The sequence below is a fragment of the Eutrigla gurnardus genome, assembly GCF_963514095.1.
Source record: "Eutrigla gurnardus genome assembly, chromosome: 21".
In the NCBI taxonomy this organism is placed as follows: domain Eukaryota; kingdom Metazoa; phylum Chordata; class Actinopteri; order Perciformes; family Triglidae; genus Eutrigla; species Eutrigla gurnardus.
Genome location: NC_139932.1, coordinates 13,751,833 through 13,772,585, shown reverse-complemented (window position 1 = coordinate 13,772,585; position 20,753 = coordinate 13,751,833). Strand labels below are relative to the sequence as shown.

At 47.5% G+C, this 20,753-nt stretch overlaps 1 protein-coding gene across 4 annotated transcripts in view; it reads left to right on the top strand.

Annotated features, from left to right (window-relative positions):
- Positions 1 to 20,753, top strand: part of foxp2 (forkhead box P2) — a 95,070-nt gene that overhangs the window by 52,703 nt on the left and 21,614 nt on the right. For all 4 annotated transcript variants that reach the window (XM_084038422.1, XM_084038420.1, XM_084038421.1 and 1 more), the window contains 6 exons: positions 3,162 to 3,251; positions 12,251 to 12,388; positions 13,882 to 13,971; positions 15,670 to 15,850; positions 16,967 to 17,261; positions 18,916 to 19,020. In XM_084038422.1, coding sequence (XP_083894548.1) covers positions 3,162 to 3,251; positions 12,251 to 12,388; positions 13,882 to 13,971; positions 15,670 to 15,850; positions 16,967 to 17,261; positions 18,916 to 19,020 — 899 coding nt within the window. The remainder of the gene's footprint in view (positions 1 to 3,161; positions 3,252 to 12,250; positions 12,389 to 13,881; positions 13,972 to 15,669; positions 15,851 to 16,966; positions 17,262 to 18,915; positions 19,021 to 20,753) is intronic.

Here is a 20,753-nt window from a genome sequence, read left to right as displayed (position 1 = left end):
GTATTTCATGCTTGTTTAAGATCTTTGCATGCTCCTTACAAAGGTGCATTGTGATAGGTGTTCCTTATTACCCTGCTCTGTATAGAGTCTAAACACTGGGGCTGGGGTGAGAGGGAGGGAGGGGAGGGAGGGCTGAATGGATGTCTGATATGTTGTTTTTTTTTCCTCTCTTCCCCTCTCTGTCACTCTCTTCTCACTCTCTCCTTTTCCTCCCTCTCCAGTGATCTCTGCATGCCTATTAATGTAGCGGAGGAATGCCTGTGTAAACATTCTTGTTTCTCAGTCCGTTTCGCATAATAGTCGCCTGTATCGCCTTTCTCCTGACCTCACTATCTGAAACCAATTACACCAGATCCATTTGGGGCTGAATCTTATTTTCATAAGGATCCCCGTGTCGCGGTCTCGGTGTGTTATTTTCCCCTCCTCGTATTTTTTTTTTCTCTCCTCTTTTCCACCCCTCAGTGATGGATATCAACATCAAATATGCCTCTGAGTGCCTTGTTATTTATGTAGCAGGGCCCCGGCTCTTTTTTTCCCCCCCTCCATCCGTCTGACCCGCTCTCTCATTCTGAAGAATGTGTCACATTGTGCTGTTTATACAATGTGTGCATTAATAGACTTGGGGATGTCATTTTTTCTTGCATAGCAACCCAGGTTAAATAGGCTGGCGCTCGTCTGTGTTTTTGTGTCCCGCTCCGGCAGCTCTTCTTCCAACTTTTGATGACTTTCCTTGGCTTTTTGTGCTTTTTTTCTTTCTTTTTTTTGTGCATTGAGATGAGCTCCGGCTTGCCATCTCTGCGGAGTGGAAAGTGGGTGGCACAAATTGGTGCTTTTTTTACTGTAATGGCTGAATACTCGGAGCTGATGTATGCAAGCGCAGGACGGGTCTTTCTTTTTATTTTTATGTTTTTGCCCTTCAGAAAAAAATGGCTCACCCCACGTCTATGGAGGAAGTGACAGGCAGTTTCAGGCCTGTTGTTGACGAGGTCTCTGTTATGTTTGGAGACTCGTTATGCAGCCTGAGCAGACTTCTTTTCTAATAAGTTGATCCCCGCGTGTCACCTCTCATACCTTCATATTTACCTGCCGTGGATATTGGAAGTGCAGTTTAAAACATCTCTTCCTGTATTCTCTTGACCGAGCGTAATATCGTCGAGTGGCTCTCTTGACTTTGGATATAACACTGCGAGTCATTATTGATTCAGACGCGGATAAACAGTTCCCCGACAGCTACCTTGGGTTGCAGCCTTCCCTCTTAACTGCTGTGTGCAGGACCCAACAAACCTTATAATTACTTTGATTCGCCAATCACGGCTGGGATTAATTAGGACCCCTGTGTTTTAATTAGCGACGTGATTGGCTGCATTCGAGGAATTTGTTTTGTCTTTCGCCTTCGGTGAAATTTTTGAATCCGAAGTGTCTGGAGGTGTGGATGGGTGGGTGCTTTAGTGCGTGCCACCACAGGCAACCTTGTGTGTGTGTGTGTGTGTGTGTGCGTCCTAAAGAAAAGCCATGGCTCAGCTTACAGATATCACTTTACACACACACACACACTCATACACATATAAAGCGGTGGCGACGAGGCTCCTCTTACCAAGGAGACAGATCAATGCAGTTAGGACTCGGTGTAATGTGTTTGTTTACTTGAGTTCAGAAAGCCTGGCTCCTCCTGAGCACCCAGACAGACAGACACCCCCCCCCCCCCCTCCCTCCCCAGCTCTGTCTTTTCATAATTGATCAGGAGGTGGCTGCGTTCCCCGAGGGGTTAAGACATGGCAACTTCTTCTTCTTCTCCTTTACTACCTCTCTCCGTTTCTCTCTCCCCTCCCGTCTTCTCCTCTTGTTTGCTCAGGATCTCAATGTACTAGTTCAAACATTGTTCCCACCAGCTGGCAGAGCGCCGCCATATGCACGCCCTGTCAAGGCAGCTGTTGTCATGGATACTGGCAAGCGCCAGGAAATAAAAATGAGCACCCCCCCCCACCCCCGATTCCTGAGGAAGTGTCACTCTCCATCTGAGTTACATGTATTTATTGGTATGGCTTGCTTCTCCTCCTACTCGTCCTCTTCTTTTTTCATCAAAAAAAGAAGAAGTTGTTGTGTTGTGTGCATCCGTGTTTCCTTCTTTTTTTTTTTTTTCCACTTGATGCTCGTGGGCCTGAAGAATACAAGGTGTACGGCTGTGTGCAGCAGCAGCAGCAGTAGTAGCAGCTGTGCACAATGTTCTTTCCTGCCAGACTCTTTCATCCATCTGCTCTTGAAGAATCGGAGTGAAGCTGCTAGCCCAGCTGCCACCGTACCTGTGAAGCCGGAGCTCGCTCGCTCACTCGTCATACACAATCCCGTACACACCTAGGCAGGAGAGGAGGGGATCTGTAATCCCACCAAACCCTGGAGAAATAAATTACGCCACATCCCAGCCTCTCTTGATTCTTGGAAAAAAAAAACAAACACATCAAGCGGCGTTGATGACACATTTTCCAATTTACAAATTTTTGACCCCCAAAAAAATTCCATCAGACAGCAAGAAAAAAAGGTCTCCCTCCCGTCCTCTATGAACCTGTCCCGTGTTTCTACCCATCTTTCACCCAGCCTCGGCTCGTGAGCATCCTTAATGCGTAGTGTGAAACCTGGGCTGCTAGTTAATTCACTCTAAATGTAATCTGATGTTGATTTTGTCAACTTTAATTACAGCTCCCAGGGACACTTCACATGGCGCTGCCTCTACTTCAAATTGATATTATGAATATGCAAATGTGGCGGTAATTTGCCGAGAGAAGTGGGTATTTCAGTTGAGCACACACTAGACAGGTCAATTCTACTGACGCTCCGTCTTTTTTTTTTTTTTTTTCTTCTTCTTCTTCAGCTCACCACCCCCTCCACCCCTCTTCTTCAGGGGCGCTCCAGACAAACTGTATTCATCCTTGATCACAGCTGTGTGAATTGTTACTAAAACGTGTCCAACATTAACCAACTCCAGGTGATATTTGCCAGGGTTTTCCAATCAGAGATGTTTCGTCCCTGAAAACATGAACGATCTCCGCCGTCAGCTTCGGGAAACCGAATGGTTTATTTTCCTCGTTTCATGCCTCCGCCCCGTCGTTCTTTTACCGTTTTTTTTTTTCACACTCTCTTTTGTCTTGTGTTCCTTTTCTTCCCAGGCCCTACAAGCAGCGAGGCAATTACTCTTGCAGCAGCCAGGCAGTGGCCTGAAATCTCCAAAGAGCCAGGACAAGCAGCGTCCACTGCAGGTAAAGCAGCCCCCCGTCTAATCTCTTAAGTCCATCCATAATACATGCTCCTTCCCGAAAAAAAGAAGATTTCCTCTGTTCCACAAGTGTGTTTGATTTGCCGACACAACCTTACCGGTGGAATCCTAAAGCTGGACGAGCCGGTCCCCGGGAAGTTTCAAGTGCACACACCTCCGTGGAAAACAATAATTAATACGTAAAGCACATCCAAGGATGGCAAATGATTTGATCGGTACGCTTTTTCTTCACTGCATCCATAGTGTCGACTCAGATCCAGAGGTTGGTTATTATGTGAAAGACGTGTCAGCCTGACTAGTGGGTTACGGCTAATTTTAACCGCCTGTCATTTCCACCCTTCACAACCAATTTGCCTTATTGATTCGTAGAGCTGTCTATTTCTACACATATGCACACCGACACTCGCATATATACACATTAACACATCCTCCTCTTTCTTTCCGGCTTCCAGATTCCTTTCAATCTGCTCGTTTAAGTCAACAACGACTTGTTTTTCTCCCGCCGCAAATTATGTAAGGCTCACATCTGCTCCGTGTTTTTTTTTTTTATTAGTAGTTTTTATTTCATTTATTTTTAGCCGTTTGGAAAATGAAGTGTGGGAGTTTGTGCCCTCCACTCGGCTAATAAGTACTATCAAGGAGCAATGGTTTACCTCATTAGGGGCTCTGTGCATTTCATTAATGTCAGGGAAATTGGCGTTAACCTCACCCGTTGATATTTTCACGGAGTCTAACAATGGCGACACCTTCAATTGGAGTCACACCCCTGTGTACCTAATTACGTGCGAGCGGAGAGATAAGGTTGGCGCAGAATAACTCACCTCAACCTCATCAAGAGTGTTAATATTATCACTATATTCACACGCGGTGACATCAGATTTTTTAAAGGGTGTTTATTTTTATTCTTTTGAGTGTATATTTTCGATCTTTAGCCGCGGGGGGAAGAAAAAAGAAAACAAAAAAGGCTCTCTGCAGCTTATTGTTGGGGTCCGTTGCACTCCATCTATTTGAGCTTCTGTGTGCCAAAGCGAATGGATTCAAACAAATGGGATCCTGATCTGCAAATGCCTTCATAGTCGCCAGGTACAATACATACATGGCAGGAGGGACAATATTGAACGGGGCGCGCGATAACCGTCAGCCTATGCCTCTAATAACACCAGCAGATGGTAAATATTGAATATTTACATTTGCTTACTCCATCCTTTGCCTGGCGTTGGCAATATGAATCAATATGAATCGGGAGAGCGCGCCGATTGGCCTGTCCTCGGCTCCCAGCTAATCCATCTGTTGATCCAGCCTTTATTAACACCCTCACCTCTTTGTTCCCAAAAGTCTCCATGACTTGCCGCCTCCCCCCCCCCCCCTCCCTCGGTGATACACACCAGCACAAACAGGGCTGAGTGCATCCTGCTTCCAAATCACATTTTTTTACAGCCTGGAATACGCCGCTCTGTGCCCTTGAATCCACTCATTTCAAATGACATTTTAGCTGTAATACTCCATTGTGCAAATAACAGCATAAAGCAGTTGAAACTCTGACTTGATTGAAAAGTCCTTGTTTTTGCTTTCCTTATTGTTCCACTCCTTCCCTCTTGGCAGCACCGCGTCTTTGATTCCTGTCTTGAGGGAGTTTTACACAATAAAGCTGCATTATTTACCTGGATTATGAGGTCACAATGGCTGCTATATTTTATGAGCTCCGCAAGCGCCGATAAGAGTCAATGGTAATCAAGCTGCATGTTTTCCACCAGAGGAATCAGGCGGATTGATCCCCTTGTATGATTAGCACAGCAGAAAGTGGGGGAAAGGATTAATATTACCATGACATCCTGCTTATGGTAGAGATACTGATAAATCCTCTGCCAGTGTGTTTTTTCTCCTCTTGTTCTCCTCATCTTTGGTATTTAAGAGCGGGGAAATGATCCATAGATCATGGCATGTAAATTATTTAGTACACAAGCATCTAAGTGCCTCAGCTTGCAGTTTTAATTACGCGTATTAGCGGCTAAAGGCTCTCGCCTGACTAATTCTATCCGCTCGCTCATCGCTGCTTCTCAGGAGTTGATGATGCGGAGGCAGGCAGCTCTGGCATCCACACACACACACACACGCATGTAGAAAACAGTCGCACAAACACACACACAAGCTGCTTCTCCACATTTGCGTAATGTGACAGGTCTATTATTACACAGTAAGCCCACGGGAGCACTCAATAAACACCTATTTCTCCCTGTAAATCCCCCTGCCTCCGCCATGCTGCTTCCACGGCTTCTCCCAAGGCACACGACACCCTCTCTCGTCTCTGCGCTGCTCTCTGTGGCAATATCCCCCCTCTGAAAGGCATTTATACACTGACATTTGGAATACAAATAAAGAAACGCGGACACGGGGAGGCGGAGAGGATTACAGTGGCCTACGAAAATCTGACAGTTGTTTCGCTGGCGCGCACACACGCGTACATAATGCATCTACACACAAGACGCGGGCACGGTGACAGTTGCTTAAAGTTTTTACATGGCCAGAAGTGACTTTGCCAGTGGCTCTATTGATCATCATTGATGTTTGGAGGAATGGCTCACGATTTACTTGAAATCCCAGCGAATAAACTGATCGTGCCAAGTATTAAGGCGACCCAAACTCATCTATCTTATAATAATAATCATAAATCGTATGTTTATTTGATGTAGCACCTTCAACAGACACGATACAAATGGTTGGAATAAGCAGACAAAGAATAAATACCTGGAAATAACATTTAAAAATAGAATTACAATTATAAACCGAGCTGCTTTTAAAAGCATAATAGGAAGGGGTCACCGCTTCAGTCTTAACACCTCCTAACACCTCACCCCGAGGCTCCCATTGTGACCCGCCCACCACCCCAATGTGTCAGAGGGCACCTATAAACCAGCTAGACCGCTGCCCCCCTCCTTGACAGTGTGAAGGTACCCTACGACCCCCTCCTCCCCATAGTTACCATCCGATTCTTAGCCACGCAAAAAACCCCGAGAGCTTTCCACAGCCGACTGTCGCGCCAAGCTGTGAATATCTTTTCACCAAGGCTAATAACCTCAGCCCCGTCTGTGCAATGCTCCAAATCTGCTATACTGAAGGTTTTCATGGTTGGAGCACAGATTGGGAAAAGATGCTTTTCCTTTAAATTCCACAGCTTCCTGCCCCGGCTAGTCTAGATTGGCTGTGGGCACTGGGCCAATCCCAGGAAGTGTCACTCTTTTTAAAGGTCAGGTCCGCACGTTCTCACCACTGAGCCAATATCACCTCGATGTGCAGAACTCATCTGCTTATTGGCTTTCATCCAGAACACACACACACACACACACACAGAGATGTAGGGGAAAGGGCCGCCACGCTAGGCTTAAGTATAGGTTAGCTGACTCCAACGTGCGTGGCTAAAGGATGGTTGTTCACATTTACATTTATGAATATATCTTTTCCGCCGCATCCCCTCTGGTTGCATCTGAAAATAGAGGAAAAATTATCACTTTACGAAGGGGGGAAAAGAAGGAGAGGGGGGAAAATATTTTGTTATTCATGAGGAAAACTTCTGTTGACTCTGAGAGAGAAAGAAGAAGAAGAAAAAAAACGTCAGCACATTTTAAGTCAAACACCCTTGGTTACTGCTTTTGTAACCAGAAAACAAGATTTTTTTTTCTCCCCGTCTTCCTCCCCACCTCCTCTTTTTTTTCCTCCGCATTTACAACACCTACAGGACAAGATTGCTAAATTGCGAGGACAGAGCAGGTTCATCATTGTGATGCAAAAGAAGTTGAAATGCAACCCCAAGGCGAGGTAGCTGAGTTTGGGAGGGGAGGGGGGGGGGGAGGGATCAAGAGAAAGTGAGAGGGAGGGAGGGATAAAGAAAGGGAAAAAAAGTGGCTCAGACCTTTGATGTAGCAGCAACAAATTTACCTTGTGACAGAAGATACATGGGTGCAATAAACGAGTTATACCAGCCCTTACACATGCAATCAGATGATTCTGGCCAGGGTGTTAATTGGATCCTAACCGGCAGATCTGATACGCCTGGGCCCCGGTGGTGAAGGGGAAAGCCTTTCCAAGTGATGAACTATAATTCACTGAGGTGCTTGAAGCACTTGTAATTTACTGTGTGTCACTGATGAAGAGGCTGATCCAGTGGAGGCCATATTACCTGCAACATCAGAAGGAAGTGCCCCCCCTCCTCCCCCTCTCTCTCTCTCTACCTCACATTCTTTCTATTTCAGCACTCTCCTCTCTCTGCACTTTCTTTTTTAATTCCCCCCCCTCCTCTCTATCTGTCGCTCCCATTTGCTCTTGAAATATGTGCACCTTCAGGGGCGAATCAGTCGGGAGTGAACTGTGCCAGTTTAATGATAAAGGTGGCGCCGTTTGTACCGATAATGACACAAACAATGCCGCGCCACGCTATATCACACAGTCGCGTTGTTGTGCGCTACATCGGAGGGGCTTAATCAATGACTATCTGCATGTAGAGATTAATCAATATGGAAATCGCGCTAAGCCCGTCCCAGTCTCCTCCGGGCTTTTTATTAGAGGCTTTTCCATGATGGGTCTTTATGTTATGATAAATTGCACTTCCCATCGCACCGCTGCCAAAACCGCTATGGAAATTGATTTAGGTAAACATTCAGTAATCTACTTAGCTTCAGGACTGACAATCTAGTATTGATCTCCCTAAGCTGAAGACACGACATGTGTGTGTGTGTGTGTGTGTGTGTGTGTGCTCCTTTGAGATATTACATGCTACACACACACACATGTACTTCTTGCGGACCACACACTTGAACTTCACAGCGAGGCACTCAGCGGGCCAGCTGCCTCGTAGCTCTGGTGGTCCTCCGCGCGGAGAGTCCCAGCTATCAATAATCATGTGGCGATATTTGGCAGTAATTGGCTAGTAAATGGGAAAAGGGGAGTTGAGAGGTCAGAAGTCCACAAGCTTTGAGGGGGGTCTGAGTCTCTTCCCCCCGGGATGCTCAGGAGATTGAGATGAAATAGGGACTCGGGGGGGGGTGGCAGTGGAGGAGTTTCTCTATTCTTTTCTCTGTCTCTCTCTCTCTCTCTCTCTCTCTGTGTGAAATGAAGCTAGTGGCTTAATTAGCAGTGACTCTCCCTGCCAAGGATCCACAGTAATTACCGACTAGGACCCTTCCATTTCTCATTGCAGTTATCTTAAGCAGTGTCTGCATCCCCCCCCCCTCCTGTCCAGCTACACAGGAACAACCTCTGTCGTTGATAACCGTCCCGCGTTCGTTGCCCCGCCGATGTTTATGGCCGACATCTAATCGCCCGCCCCCCTCCCCTCCCCGATTATTACCGCTAAGTGAATTGTACGGAAAAGAAATCGAAATAAAAAGGAATTCCTCTCTGCTGGACTTTAATTGTCTAAGTCTGAACTCCGATACACCACTTATCTCCTGCTTTAGGTAATTTGAGTTGACTCATAAAAAGTCGCCGCCGCGAAGATAAAGTGCCACGCGGTGGAGTGGGTGTAATTGCCGGAGGTGCATTTGTCCATTGGTCCGGAGAGTTAAAGGCAGACGTGCTGTGTTATCTCAGCCAGTGGAGGTGTGGTGTGTTTTTTTGTGTTTAATGGCAGAACGCCCAGTTAAATCACATCTAACGGGAAACCCGGGTGCCGGGTTCGCCTGGAAGGGATACCTGAGCTCTCCTTGGAAGAGCTTGACCTTTTTTCTGCGAGGCATCGGACTGGCTGCTTCCAGGCTGCGGGGTGTGACAGGGTGGGGTAATGATCTGCTTGTTCTGGTGCGGGGCCCCCATCAGTGTTTTCACATCAGGAGCCAATTTAAAGGTCCTTCCAGCTTTTAGGGCAAAACCACAAGTTCATGTCAATACATCGTTCCCTTTTCAGGCGAGGCACATAAACAAATAGGGGATCAAATGGTGAAAAACAAGCATGTTTCTCACAAATGTTAGCGAAGCAGGAGCTTCTATTCATGTAAACGACTCTTTTCCATCCAAATGTGCTCTAATAAAAACAGGAGAAGCACCTTCTCTGTTATTAAGGTCCCCAGTGGCCACATCAGCTGCAGCTAATTTCAACCCATTTAATAAATCCCATTAATATTTTTTTCACACGCACGAGTGTTAATACATCCTTTTGGATTACAGAGAAACCGAGGCGCAGCCCCCCAATTGGACATATCATGGTTCCTCTTCCATGAGCGAAGTCTACTCACGGCGCGCGGATGTTTACGCCACTGCCGCCGTCGAGTAAATGCTCATTAATTTCATCCCGTCGTGGCAAAATCATTTCTAGGAGAGGCAATTCAGCCGCCTGTTCCTTTCAATTCACCGCTCGCGTCAATCAAAGCCCTCGTGCAGGCAAATCCCCGCAAAATGGAGGTGTTATATTCCTGCAATTATCATGTCATATACTCGAAAATGTAAATGAACGTGTGTGTAAAATTAAATTTATGGGTTGTCAGTGAAGAATAAGAACCAGGAGAGCAATTACTTATCTGCTTTCATCTCGGAGCCTCCGATACGTCAAGCAGAAAAGCATGCAGTTAAATGCTGGAATTAGCATTGTGCTGCACTTCACAATGGACGTGGGCCAGTGCCTTCTCTCCCCTCGCTTTCTTTCCTCCTGCCTCTCTTTCCCTTTTTCCCTTCCCCTCTTTTTGTTTGGAGCACCGGTGAAATTAAGATGATTGTCGCCCATTACGTGTCTGAAAAACGAATGGAAGTGGATGAGGGAACTTCCCTATTTTTAGAGCCAGGTTGCTGGTTTTGTGTTGTTGTTTTTGCACCCATTGGTGCGGAAATCCTGTACGATCCATCCATCCATCTGATTATGAATGCTGATATTGTGGATGTGGATTTAATTCCACTTTATGTGCATGCATTTGCGTTCAATCCGACTTGTCTAAGTCCCCTTTTGTGGACCAAAACATCTTTGTGCTCGCATCCAATTAATAGCCTTAATGAGTGCATCACTCATGTTGTTTCTCAGCTGCACTCGTCCCATTGTCCACGGCATCCAACACAAAACCGGGAGTGACTGCAGGGGTAATTACTTACCTCGCAAATGCACCTTTAAGGGTTAATAACATTGAAGGTGTAAGCACGGCATTTGCATAATTACACACGGACTGTTTAATTTGCAACTTTTTTGACGGCTTTTGTTCGCCACCTCGCCTTATTGTGAATGCATTTTCTTTCGGCACTCTTGCATAGAGGAGGAGAAAAGAGATGTACCCACCACAACATCCTCCTCCTCCTCCTCCTCCTCCTCCTCCACCTCTTCCACCTTAGATGGAGTCCCTTCTCTCTAAGACCCTAATGAACAATGGAGGCAGGATTTGTTTGAATATGAATATGAATGTGCAGCGGGGCCGGCTGGAAGTTGACCTTCAGCTGTGATTTTCAGTTCATCAGGATTAGTCAAGGCGGGCGATCAGGAGCCACTAATGCATAATGACTTCTAAAATGAAAAATGTGTAGTGACCATGCAAATGTCTCGGCTAATCAAAGAGGGGGGAAAACCTGGGGTGGGGTGGGGGGGGGGAGGTAGGCGTCGTGGAGAGGCGAGCTAAACAAGGACGTGTCAAGGCCTGACAGAGAGAGAGAGAGAGAAGGAGGGAGGGAGGAGAGACATGCATGGAAAGTAATCAAGGCAGCTTGATTAGCTGGCGATGAGGACAGGGATGTCTTATTGGCCCCTTGACACACCATATAGGCTAGCGACTGTCGTGGCAGCTCCTGTGCCAAACACTGTCGCAATTAGCGTCAGTGAAGGTGTTCCTACACGTTGATATTTTAATTACGTTCCCAAGCATCAAAAAAATCTTTGTTGACAAGATGCAGCATTGCCTAAAAATCAATATTAGGACATAAAAAAAAGAAAAAAAGCTAAATGAATGTCATTTTAAAGGTCGTACAGGGGAGGGGAGAGGTGATTTGAGTCACTCTAATCAGTCTAGTGAAGCGTGCCAGGTGAATGAAGCGACGTGGCTGGCTGTTGATTTAATGTTCCGAAAGACGCAGCGGAAAAGTCAACAACGTTTAGCGCGGTTTTCTTTCCCCTCTCCCCCCCCCAAAAAAAAGTTGTTCAATTTTTAAGCAGCCACAAGGAGCTGAAAAGTGCGTAATGCGCCTGTTAGCCCCGCACTCCCCCGTTGGAATGTGTGCACGCTGCACACAATCAAAGACCGGAGAGGAACGCATCCCTTTGTCTATTGATCTGCCGCCTCTGAAGTCGCTCGCGCTGCCGCCTTTTAGATGAATTTGGCAGAAATACACGGATATGTATCTTTGTTTTGTTTTCTCCTACTTGCAGTCTTGACAGCCTCGTGTTTTAATGATTATCCAAAACATACATTTTTCAAAATCGTGCAAGAGAGCGAGACCCAATTGTGCTTTTTCTGTGAGGATAGGACACATTCCCACTGTCAAGAAACTGCCCTTTACACAAACAGCTTCCATGTCCTTTTTGATTTTCATATTTCCCTCCCTTCCCCTAAATGATTGCTTCGGGTGAAGCCGCGACCCACCTCATCACGCCGCTCGATGCGTCATCAGTGGAGTTTTTTTTTAATCAACTTTACAGTCGTGCACTCACGCTGTTTTCACCACGGCAGCACTGATAGGCACGCTAAAGTGTGGGGGGGGGGGGAGTTCAAGGGTCCTGCTAATTAAGGTCTACGTCTATTTAAATCTCGTAGTTTTCCCAGCGGGGGCGGAGGCAGAGCAAAATAAGACGAGCAACACAAAGGCACAGCACCCATCTGTCCTTCAGCGTCTCCTCTAGGCTGCCGAGCGTCACGGCCATGGGAGGCCTGCTCTCCCTACCTCCCCGTCACCAATTACCACGCTCCCAGTAGATCCATGCCATCTAATGCTCTATTTCCCCAACTTTCTCCTCTTTCACCCCATCCCTCCGTCCATGTCACCCTCCTCTCTTTCTCACCCACCTCCATCCTACTTCCCGTCCAGGTTCCAGTGTCAGTGGCCATGATGAGTCCCCAGGTGATCACGCCGCAACAGATGCAGCAGATCCTCCAGCAGCAGGTGCTCTCCCCCCAGCAGCTCCAGGCCCTGCTCCAACAGCAGCAGGCGGTGATGCTGCAGCAGGTACGTGCGCCACAAGCACCCCGACACTGGGATGCAAAATGTGCTCAATCAGCAGAGGGCTGGGGATGCACGCGTGGTTTCCCCACATCGACACACCCACAGACAACTTCACACAATCCAAATCTAGACCTACAACTACACTTTATGGCATCTTTAAATCTGTATTTAAACCTTAAAACACCCTCATTTTGGTGTTTCTGTGTTGAAACACCCGTCACAACCCTGAGTCACTCCCGTGCTCCGGTGTATCGCCGCCACCAGTCGCTCACCGCAGCCCCCCTTTTGTCCTTGACACGCTTACCGAGAGGAATCTGGAATTGACGTGCTTGTTCACGTCACCTCTAATTAACCGTCTCGAGTGTGTCGCTGGTTCAAATCCCTGACAGGCGTCCATCGGGGACTGGAGAGAGTAGGGCGCACTCAGAGCTGAAGGATAGGTGAGGGATGATGTAATCTTTGGGATCATCTTCAGAGAGCACGCACACACACGCACACACACACACACACACTCGTGTCACAGTTGAGATGCATTTGTCATTCATAGATTTGATTAAGGGAAAGAGAATTGTTTAATTAAGAACGTCAGTCATTCTGATTGTTCCTCTTCATTAGCAGCGCTCGCACTCTCCATTTGCTCTCAGTGACGTGACTGCACTGCCTTTGTCACGGCAACCAGAGGCACTTATAACACTTTCAGCTTCCACGTTTTTAGCATTTTCAATCTGAGTCTGTTATACAGAAAATTAAGCTCCCGTAATCTTAAATCACAGGGTCAAAACATGTCCTCCATCACCATAGATTGAAGTTCTGTTATTGATTTATGTTGATTAAGTGACTACAGCAAGAGTTACTTACTATTAGTGGCCTGATCATGGATTTCTCTTTCAGGCCAAAAAGCCGTCTGAACATCATATGAAGTCAAACTGAATCTAATTGTCTAAATAGCCGTCACACTATGTGTGTTAAAGGAATCAGTTCAATGCAGCGGACCCGTTCCTGGGAGGATTTATGCTGTTTGTTTCAGCGACTCCAAAGGAAGCCAGAGCACTCTGGCAGCCAAAACGCGTAGTTAATATGATGAATCGTTGCCCCCTACAGAACTGCGGGACTATTAAAAGTCCATATGGAGGGGACTGTGAAAGACAAATGCCAAAAAAGCAGTCGAAAATGTTAGTTGTAATGGGAAACAGTTTTTCTGCATAGCCGGCATGTGAAGTCCAGCTGGAACGTCTGGTTAATTGTTCAAGATCTACTTTGTGGTGGACGAGTAAAAACCATTAGATTTGGTGATACATCCCCGAAATGGCATTAATTTGAGTTATATCATTTCAAACGCTGAGAAGCAATGAATTCTGCAGCATTATTTAGGGTTATAATGTGTATGTGACGATTTAGAGATGTGTAGAAATGTACTCATTCTCTTGTGTGTGTGTGTGTGTGTGTGTGTGTGTGTGTGTGTGTGTGTGTGTGTGTGTGTGTGTGTGTTTGTGCAGCAACACCTGCAGGAGTTTTATAAGAAACAACAGGAGCAGCTTCATCTGCAGCTTCTCCAGCAGCAGCACCCTGGCAAGCAGGCTAAAGAGGTAGGTGCACCCTCCATGCAAACGTATTCACACCTATTCATTTTTTCTGCACCATCAACGATTGAAAAAGAGATAAAAAACTCTCCAAACGACAGATTTGTAACTAAAAAAACTGGTTAATTTCACCCAAACACACTCACACACATCACTAATGAACTGCTTTCAAGTGACGTTGGCGCTCACACCCTCGCTCATTTACAGAACGCAGACCAGAGACAAAGGGTCCTCTGTCCAACCCGTTAACGAACTGTTTCCTGCGGGCGCACAAACACGCGCACCGCCAAAGTTAAAGCGTACGACGCTCATAAATCACAGTGACAGGCAGCCGGTGGACAGACGCCGCCGGCTCCCGATCTCTTTCGGCTATCAGAGAGGAAGAGACGAGCACGACAGCCGTAGCCGCCAACTCTGAGAGGCGGTCCGGGGCCACAGTCAGGCAGCGGCGTACGTGCGGAAGCAGTTAAATTGATCAGAAAAAACACACATCCTCGGCCTTTCTTTCCTTGTGTCTGTGTGTTGCACCTCTCCTCATTATACTGCCCCTACAGGAAGCTGCAACTGACCTCCCGGCGGCTTTGTTTCTGTTTGGATTCGTGAATAGAGTTTTTCAGGGGCCCCCGCCATCAAATATGGAATAGAAATTGCTCTCTTATTTCTCTTGAGGCAGGGAGGAGGGAGTGGGGGGTGTTGTGGACAAACCTTCCTCCATCACTCCATTATGCAGCCTGTTTTCCAGTGAGCGCATCACAAGTTTTGCCCTCCCCACATGTATGTGGAGGGAAGAGGAGAGCAAACACTGACAAACATCAAAATGGCATTAAAAAAAAAACCAAAGTGAATCATCTAGTTTGACATTAAAGACAAGCAAGACTGAATATATTCCAGCGTGCACTTATAGCCACTTATTACCTGCGTTTCTGTGCAACGCAAGCTTTTTGTCATTCAACCCTCCGACTTGTTTTTCCGCTGCCGTGACTGAGTTTGATGTTTTTTGCCATTTTGTTGTTGTTGTTGTTGTTTTGCACAGAGCTTACGCAATTGCCTGTCTGGCCCAGCGATAAACAACTCAGCGAGGCAGCGAGGAGAGCAGGAAGGGGGGGCAGGCGTCGGGCATGTGTGTGCATACGTGTGTGTTTGCACTTGTGTCTCTGCATTCACATGCATGCCATGCTGTAAATCTCTCATTCTGCCTGCTCCCTCTGGCCACATAAGCTGTAACAGACCATCAGTGGAGGCGAGACAATTAACTATTAGGGGCTGGTGGAGGAGGTGGGGGGGGGGGATTATACCAGAGGCTTAGTATCATACACAATCACAAGCCACATACACTGACAGGCTTGAGAGCTGGTATATCAGCGTAGCTTTGTGTCTGTTTGTGTGTGTGTGGACACACACACACAAAGAACTGTGGTACAGCCCAAAAAAACAGGAGGGAAGACTAATAGAGCACAGACAGAGAGGGAGAGACGAGGAAGAAGAAGAGGCAGAGAGGTATCGCTAAGGTCACGGCAGAGGCGAGTTAGTGTAGACTCTCTCGCCCCACACACACACACACACACACACACACACAGCACTCCGTCTCCGACTCTCTCACTTGTTAATTCGTCTGTAATTTTCCCTCCCTCCACTTCTCTCTCTCTCCCGCTCCTCTTTTTCTCCTCCTCCTCCTCCTCCTCCTCTTCCTCCTCCTCTCTATAGCAACAGCAGCAGCAGCAGCAGCTGGCCGCCCAGCAGCTCGTCTTCCAGCAGCAGCTCCTGCAGATGCAGCAGCTCCAGCAGCAGCAGCACCTGCTCAACATGCAGCGGCAGGGCCTGCTCTCGCTGCCCGGGCCCGCCCCCGGCCAAGCCGCCCTGCCCGGACAGACCCTGCCACCGCCAGGTAAGAGGAAGAGGAGGGGCCCCGCAGGAGGCGTCGGGAGCACGAGGGAGGAAGGGGGATGTGGTCGTCGTTGAGCTCGGAGCACGTGACTCGCTGAAACAGCGGCGGTCACGTGCTTCCTGTGTTTTTCGTCGCCTGCAGGTGTTAAGTGTCCGCTTCTGTCACCGTCGTCGTTCCTCCTGTCCGTCCCACTTCTGTCTTTCCATCATGCCTGTTTTGTGTGTGTGTGTGTTTCTCATTGGTATTCTCCTGAGTCCCCCCCACGTTATCTCTAAGTATGTCTGTATGTCTGCCTCCCCCCTCATTGGTATGCTCTTCTGCCGTCCACTTTGTCCCTAACTCTGCACATGATCGTTTTGTTTCCTCTTCCATTCTTCCCTTTCTCTCTCTCTTCTTGTCTGATTGTGGCGTTCTTTGTCTACTTGTGTTTCTCTCTCAGCCCAGCTCTGTTTGTGTTTGTTTTTTTTTTTTTTCCCCGTCTCCGTTTCTATTCCCCCGCTCCCCGACCCCCTCCTTCTTCCCCTGGTTGTTGTTGTTGTTGTTGTTTACTGCCTTTCTCTGCGAGCCAGGCAGAGGAGAATGAGAATAAAAGGACAGAGAGAGAGAGAGAGAGAGAGAGGGGAGAGCAGGCTCCATTTTCCTCTTCCTGAGCCAAGTAAACACCTATGTTTGTTGTTTACCACTAAAATGGCGCAGACAGAAAACAACAGGCAGGGAGATGTGAGAAGTAAATCAAAGTAAAGTGAATATTGCCTAATTAGTTCCCAGGCTGGAAACAAGCAGTGGACAAAAGCTTGTTTTTTTCTCCGATGCAACATGCACGCGCTCGCCGGAATCAATATTTTATCGTCCTTCCCTCGTTGAAAACACACAAAGTCTTTGAGAAACGAGGACTACGACTTCAAATCCAGGTCTGCAGTGAAGCAGCATGGGAGGAACAGGGCATGGCGTCAAGTCACGCGGCTTTACACAACTTTTTCTGGCTGTTGAATAAAGTTTGCAGACTTTCAGCTTCTGTCTCACAGCAAATATATGAGTTTGGATTCAGTTCTGTGTACATGTAGTTTCTTTTTCTCAGCTTCTCTCCCCTCCATCTTTTCTCTCTGTCCTCTCTAGCCGGCCTGAGCCCCGCAGAGCTCCAGCAGTTGTGGAAGGACGTGACCGGAGGCGGCGGTCACAGCATGGAGGACAACGGCATCAAACACAGCAACAGCGGCAACGGCACTGGCGGCGGCGGCGGCGGCGGCTTAGACCTCTCCACCAACAACTCTTCCTCAACTACCTCCTCCTCCAATCCCGCCAAAGCATCGCCGCCCATCTCTCACCATTCCATCGCCAACGGACAGTCCCCCGCCCTCAACCACAGAAGAGAGAGGGAGCGGGAACGGGAAAGGGAAAGGGAGCGAGAGAGGTAAAAATAAAATAATTGAAATGTCTTCCACCCACCTTTTTTGTGTTGTTTTTTGATGCAGCAACAAGGAAGAAAAAAAAGGGCGAAGAAGATGAAAAGTTTACAGCGCCGTGTTTTGCTTCCCGTCACACTTGCTTGTTGTTTTTGTTCCAACGTAGGAACACATCAGAACGCCGCGAGTATTTGTCCTCATTTAAAATATCAGCATTGCTACAACAGGGAAAACATGTTTTGTTTATTTGTTCAATAGTTTATTAGCGTCTTGGTAATATTCGACAAAAAAAACAAGAGCCTTGTTCTCCCGGGGGACCACGTGTGCCATTGAACGCACTTAGCTTGCACACGGATATCAAAAGCAGGGAGAGGAAGCCATGCAGGCAGGCGCACTTACAACAAGCCTCTCTGGCAGCCAAGACAAGGTAACCTCCTCGTACATTAAGTATTTAGTGCTTCCTCTCTCTCTCTCTTTTTTTCTTCTCTCTTTTGAAAATTACCTTCCTTGCTTGCTTGTCATGTAAACAGAATACGTGATGCCTTGAGTGGCGTTTCCAGGATGTTTATCCTTGTGATGGCGTCTTTTATAAATGCACCCGGCACCAAAACACTGACTGTTCACATATCCGCCTATCTGGCCCATGCATTATTCAAAGGCTTTTCTTGGGCGATATTATAATAAGGACTTAGGGTGTGTGTGTGTGTGTGTATGGATGCTTGGTAGAGACTCACACTGGAGGTGGAAGTGCTGTGTAATTGGTTTAAAGTAGATGCTATCTCTCCAGTACCACTAAAAGGAGGCTTGAAAAAGATACCTTTAGAAGGAAGACAGAGAGAGAGAGAGAGAGAGAGAGAGGTAGGAAGAAGAGGGGGAAAAAAAGATGTTTTATCTGCCTGTGTCCCGAGGGGTGTGTGGTGTCTCATAATGATCGAACAAGGAGTATTGTCAGGAGCGCTGCTTACTAACATGCCACGGATCGATGTGGGGAAAGCCCCTCTGTAAAACACAGCGTGAGCTCCGCCAGCACACACACACACACACATGCATAGGCCACACACAGCCATCGACCACACACACGCATGCAAAGATATAACCGAAACGCACACATACTGTACGCACACACACACACACACACACACCAGTGCCAAGCCTAAAGGTTAAACTGTCATCTTTAATAGGATGTGCTGTCTAGGCAGGGTCGTAACTTATTTGGGTGCCATTTGAAAAACGCCAGAGCACCCCTGCCCCCACTGTCCTCAAAGAACATAAGTTACACAGAGTATTAATCTCCTGATGAAAATTATATGGCTGTCTGGATTTTTAATGTTTACTTGAAAGGGGTCCACCCCTCCCTCCCCCATAATGGCTTTACAAGATGGGGAGACGGTGGCTGCGGCAGAGACAAAGCGATCCAGATTCCCTCTAGATTTCCACCGGGGGGGATGTTCGCTCACACATTAGTCTGCGCCCGTCTCCAAGTTAACGCGGTTGCATATTGTCGTTATTTAGATTGATTGGAGATGGATAGTTGGATATGTCTGTGCGATGAATTATTCCTCACATCCGAGTTTTCTGAGCTTTTCTGTATATCTGACTCTGCTTTTTACTGGATGTTTCTCACCCTCCTGACCTCTTTCTCTCTCTTTCCCCCCCCTTCAGTTCACTACATGAAGAAAGTGGAGGCACCCACCCGCTGTACGGTCACGGTGTGTGTAAATGGCCCGGCTGCGAGAACATCTGCGAGGACTTTGGACAGTTTTTGAAGTAAGAAACACGGCGTCTGCTCACCTGTGTGTGTGTGTGTGTGTGTGTGTGTGTGTGTGTGTGTGTGTGTGTGTGTGTGTGTGTGTGTGTGTGCTTTTATCTATTTTATTGTGAAACACACAAAAGTTCTCCCCCTGCACCACAAAGAATACATCACTGCCTTTTCAAAGAGCGCGTTCTGACCTCCCGGGGCAGCTCGTCGACAGGGTTCAGCCCCGAGCGGGCGCAGGATTCAAACCTTTCGACGCTGATCCATAACGAATCTCCTTCCCCGGCGTGGAAGGGCCCGATAGGTTTGTGAGAAAAGCGTCAAAAAGCTAATGGCAACTCGCACGGCCGCACACTCACCTCCCGCAACAAAGGCCCCCATTCACTGTTGTCATGGTGCAGGCGCCAGAGCGAATTAACTCTTCATGCTCCATCAACAATTTAGTTAATTAGCTCATTTGTAATTGGCCGGCTTTGTTGCCAGGATGTTAGTGGGGGGACATCAAAGGAAGAAGGTGTTTGCAGCGCTGCCGATTACAGGTTATCACATTGCCACTTACTGGGAGTCTCTCTCTCCCTCTCTCACTATCACTCTTTCCCTGGCTCCCCGCTCCCACACAGAGAAGAAAAGAAAGGGGAAAGCTTTAATTTGAATATTCTAATTAGATTTGTAATTAACTGTGAAATAACGATCTGGCGTGTGTTTTTCACGGGCTGTAAATGTCCATGTGAACTCGCATAAACTATAGAAATCAGGACATTGTTCGGGCGTATTCTTTCCCCCAAAATTATGCATTTCTCTACAGGAGCGACTGTAAGTTGCAGAAAAATGTACGAAACTAGTCCACCCATGGGGGTGCGGCAGCAGGATTTAGGTCAGGCTTGCATCTGTGAAATTAAGCGAGTCTTAATAATGAAAAAAAAACAGTGTTTATGGGTCTTTGAAAGACGTGACACTAAGCTGCATTCTCACACTCCATCAACACATACAATGCACTCAAAGGAGCCGTAATTGACGGCGATGGATTCAAATGACTCCGTATTCCAAGTATGGCCTGACAAGTGTGCGAGTGCTTATCCCCCGTGGAAAACGCCGCCGCGTACACGTCAATGTCAATATCCTCCAGTAAACATCCATAGGCGTCGATCTCGTGCGATTTTCGCAAGCCGTGCTTATGAATAGCCAGCGTGCTGCGTGTGACTGCATTGTCCATCCAGGACTACCACCTGCACAAATCCAGGTGGAAGAGTTTGCCTTGCAGCTCGGGGAACAAATGTGCGCGTGAGGAGGCAAGCCGGAGTCAGATTAGCGCGTTTTTTTCCTGATATCTTGTCCTATCACCTCCGTACACTTACTTAAAGAAGACATCAGGCCGTGCCTCCGCGCCGTACGGGCCCCCGTTCACGCACAAGCAGGAAGCTAAGTCTGTGTGCTCTGAGGATACCGGGGCTGGGTGGCTTGGCTCAGGTTATTTAGGCGATGGGCAGAGAGAGGCATTGGATAAAGCGATCCGCTAAGCTGGTAAACCGATGCAAAAGGATGCATGGTTGTAAAGACGGAGAAACCGAGAGAAAACAGGTAGATTTCAAACTTTAAAGCGAGAGCGCAGGTTGGCAGACGGTTTTGTAAGAAAGCTTGCCACAACATCGGCTGCTACAAAACAGAACAGTGTCTTGGTTCAGCCCCCGTCTCCGTACCCCCCTCCCCTCGTATCCCTGCAAGTCAGAGGCTGGCTCTATACTGT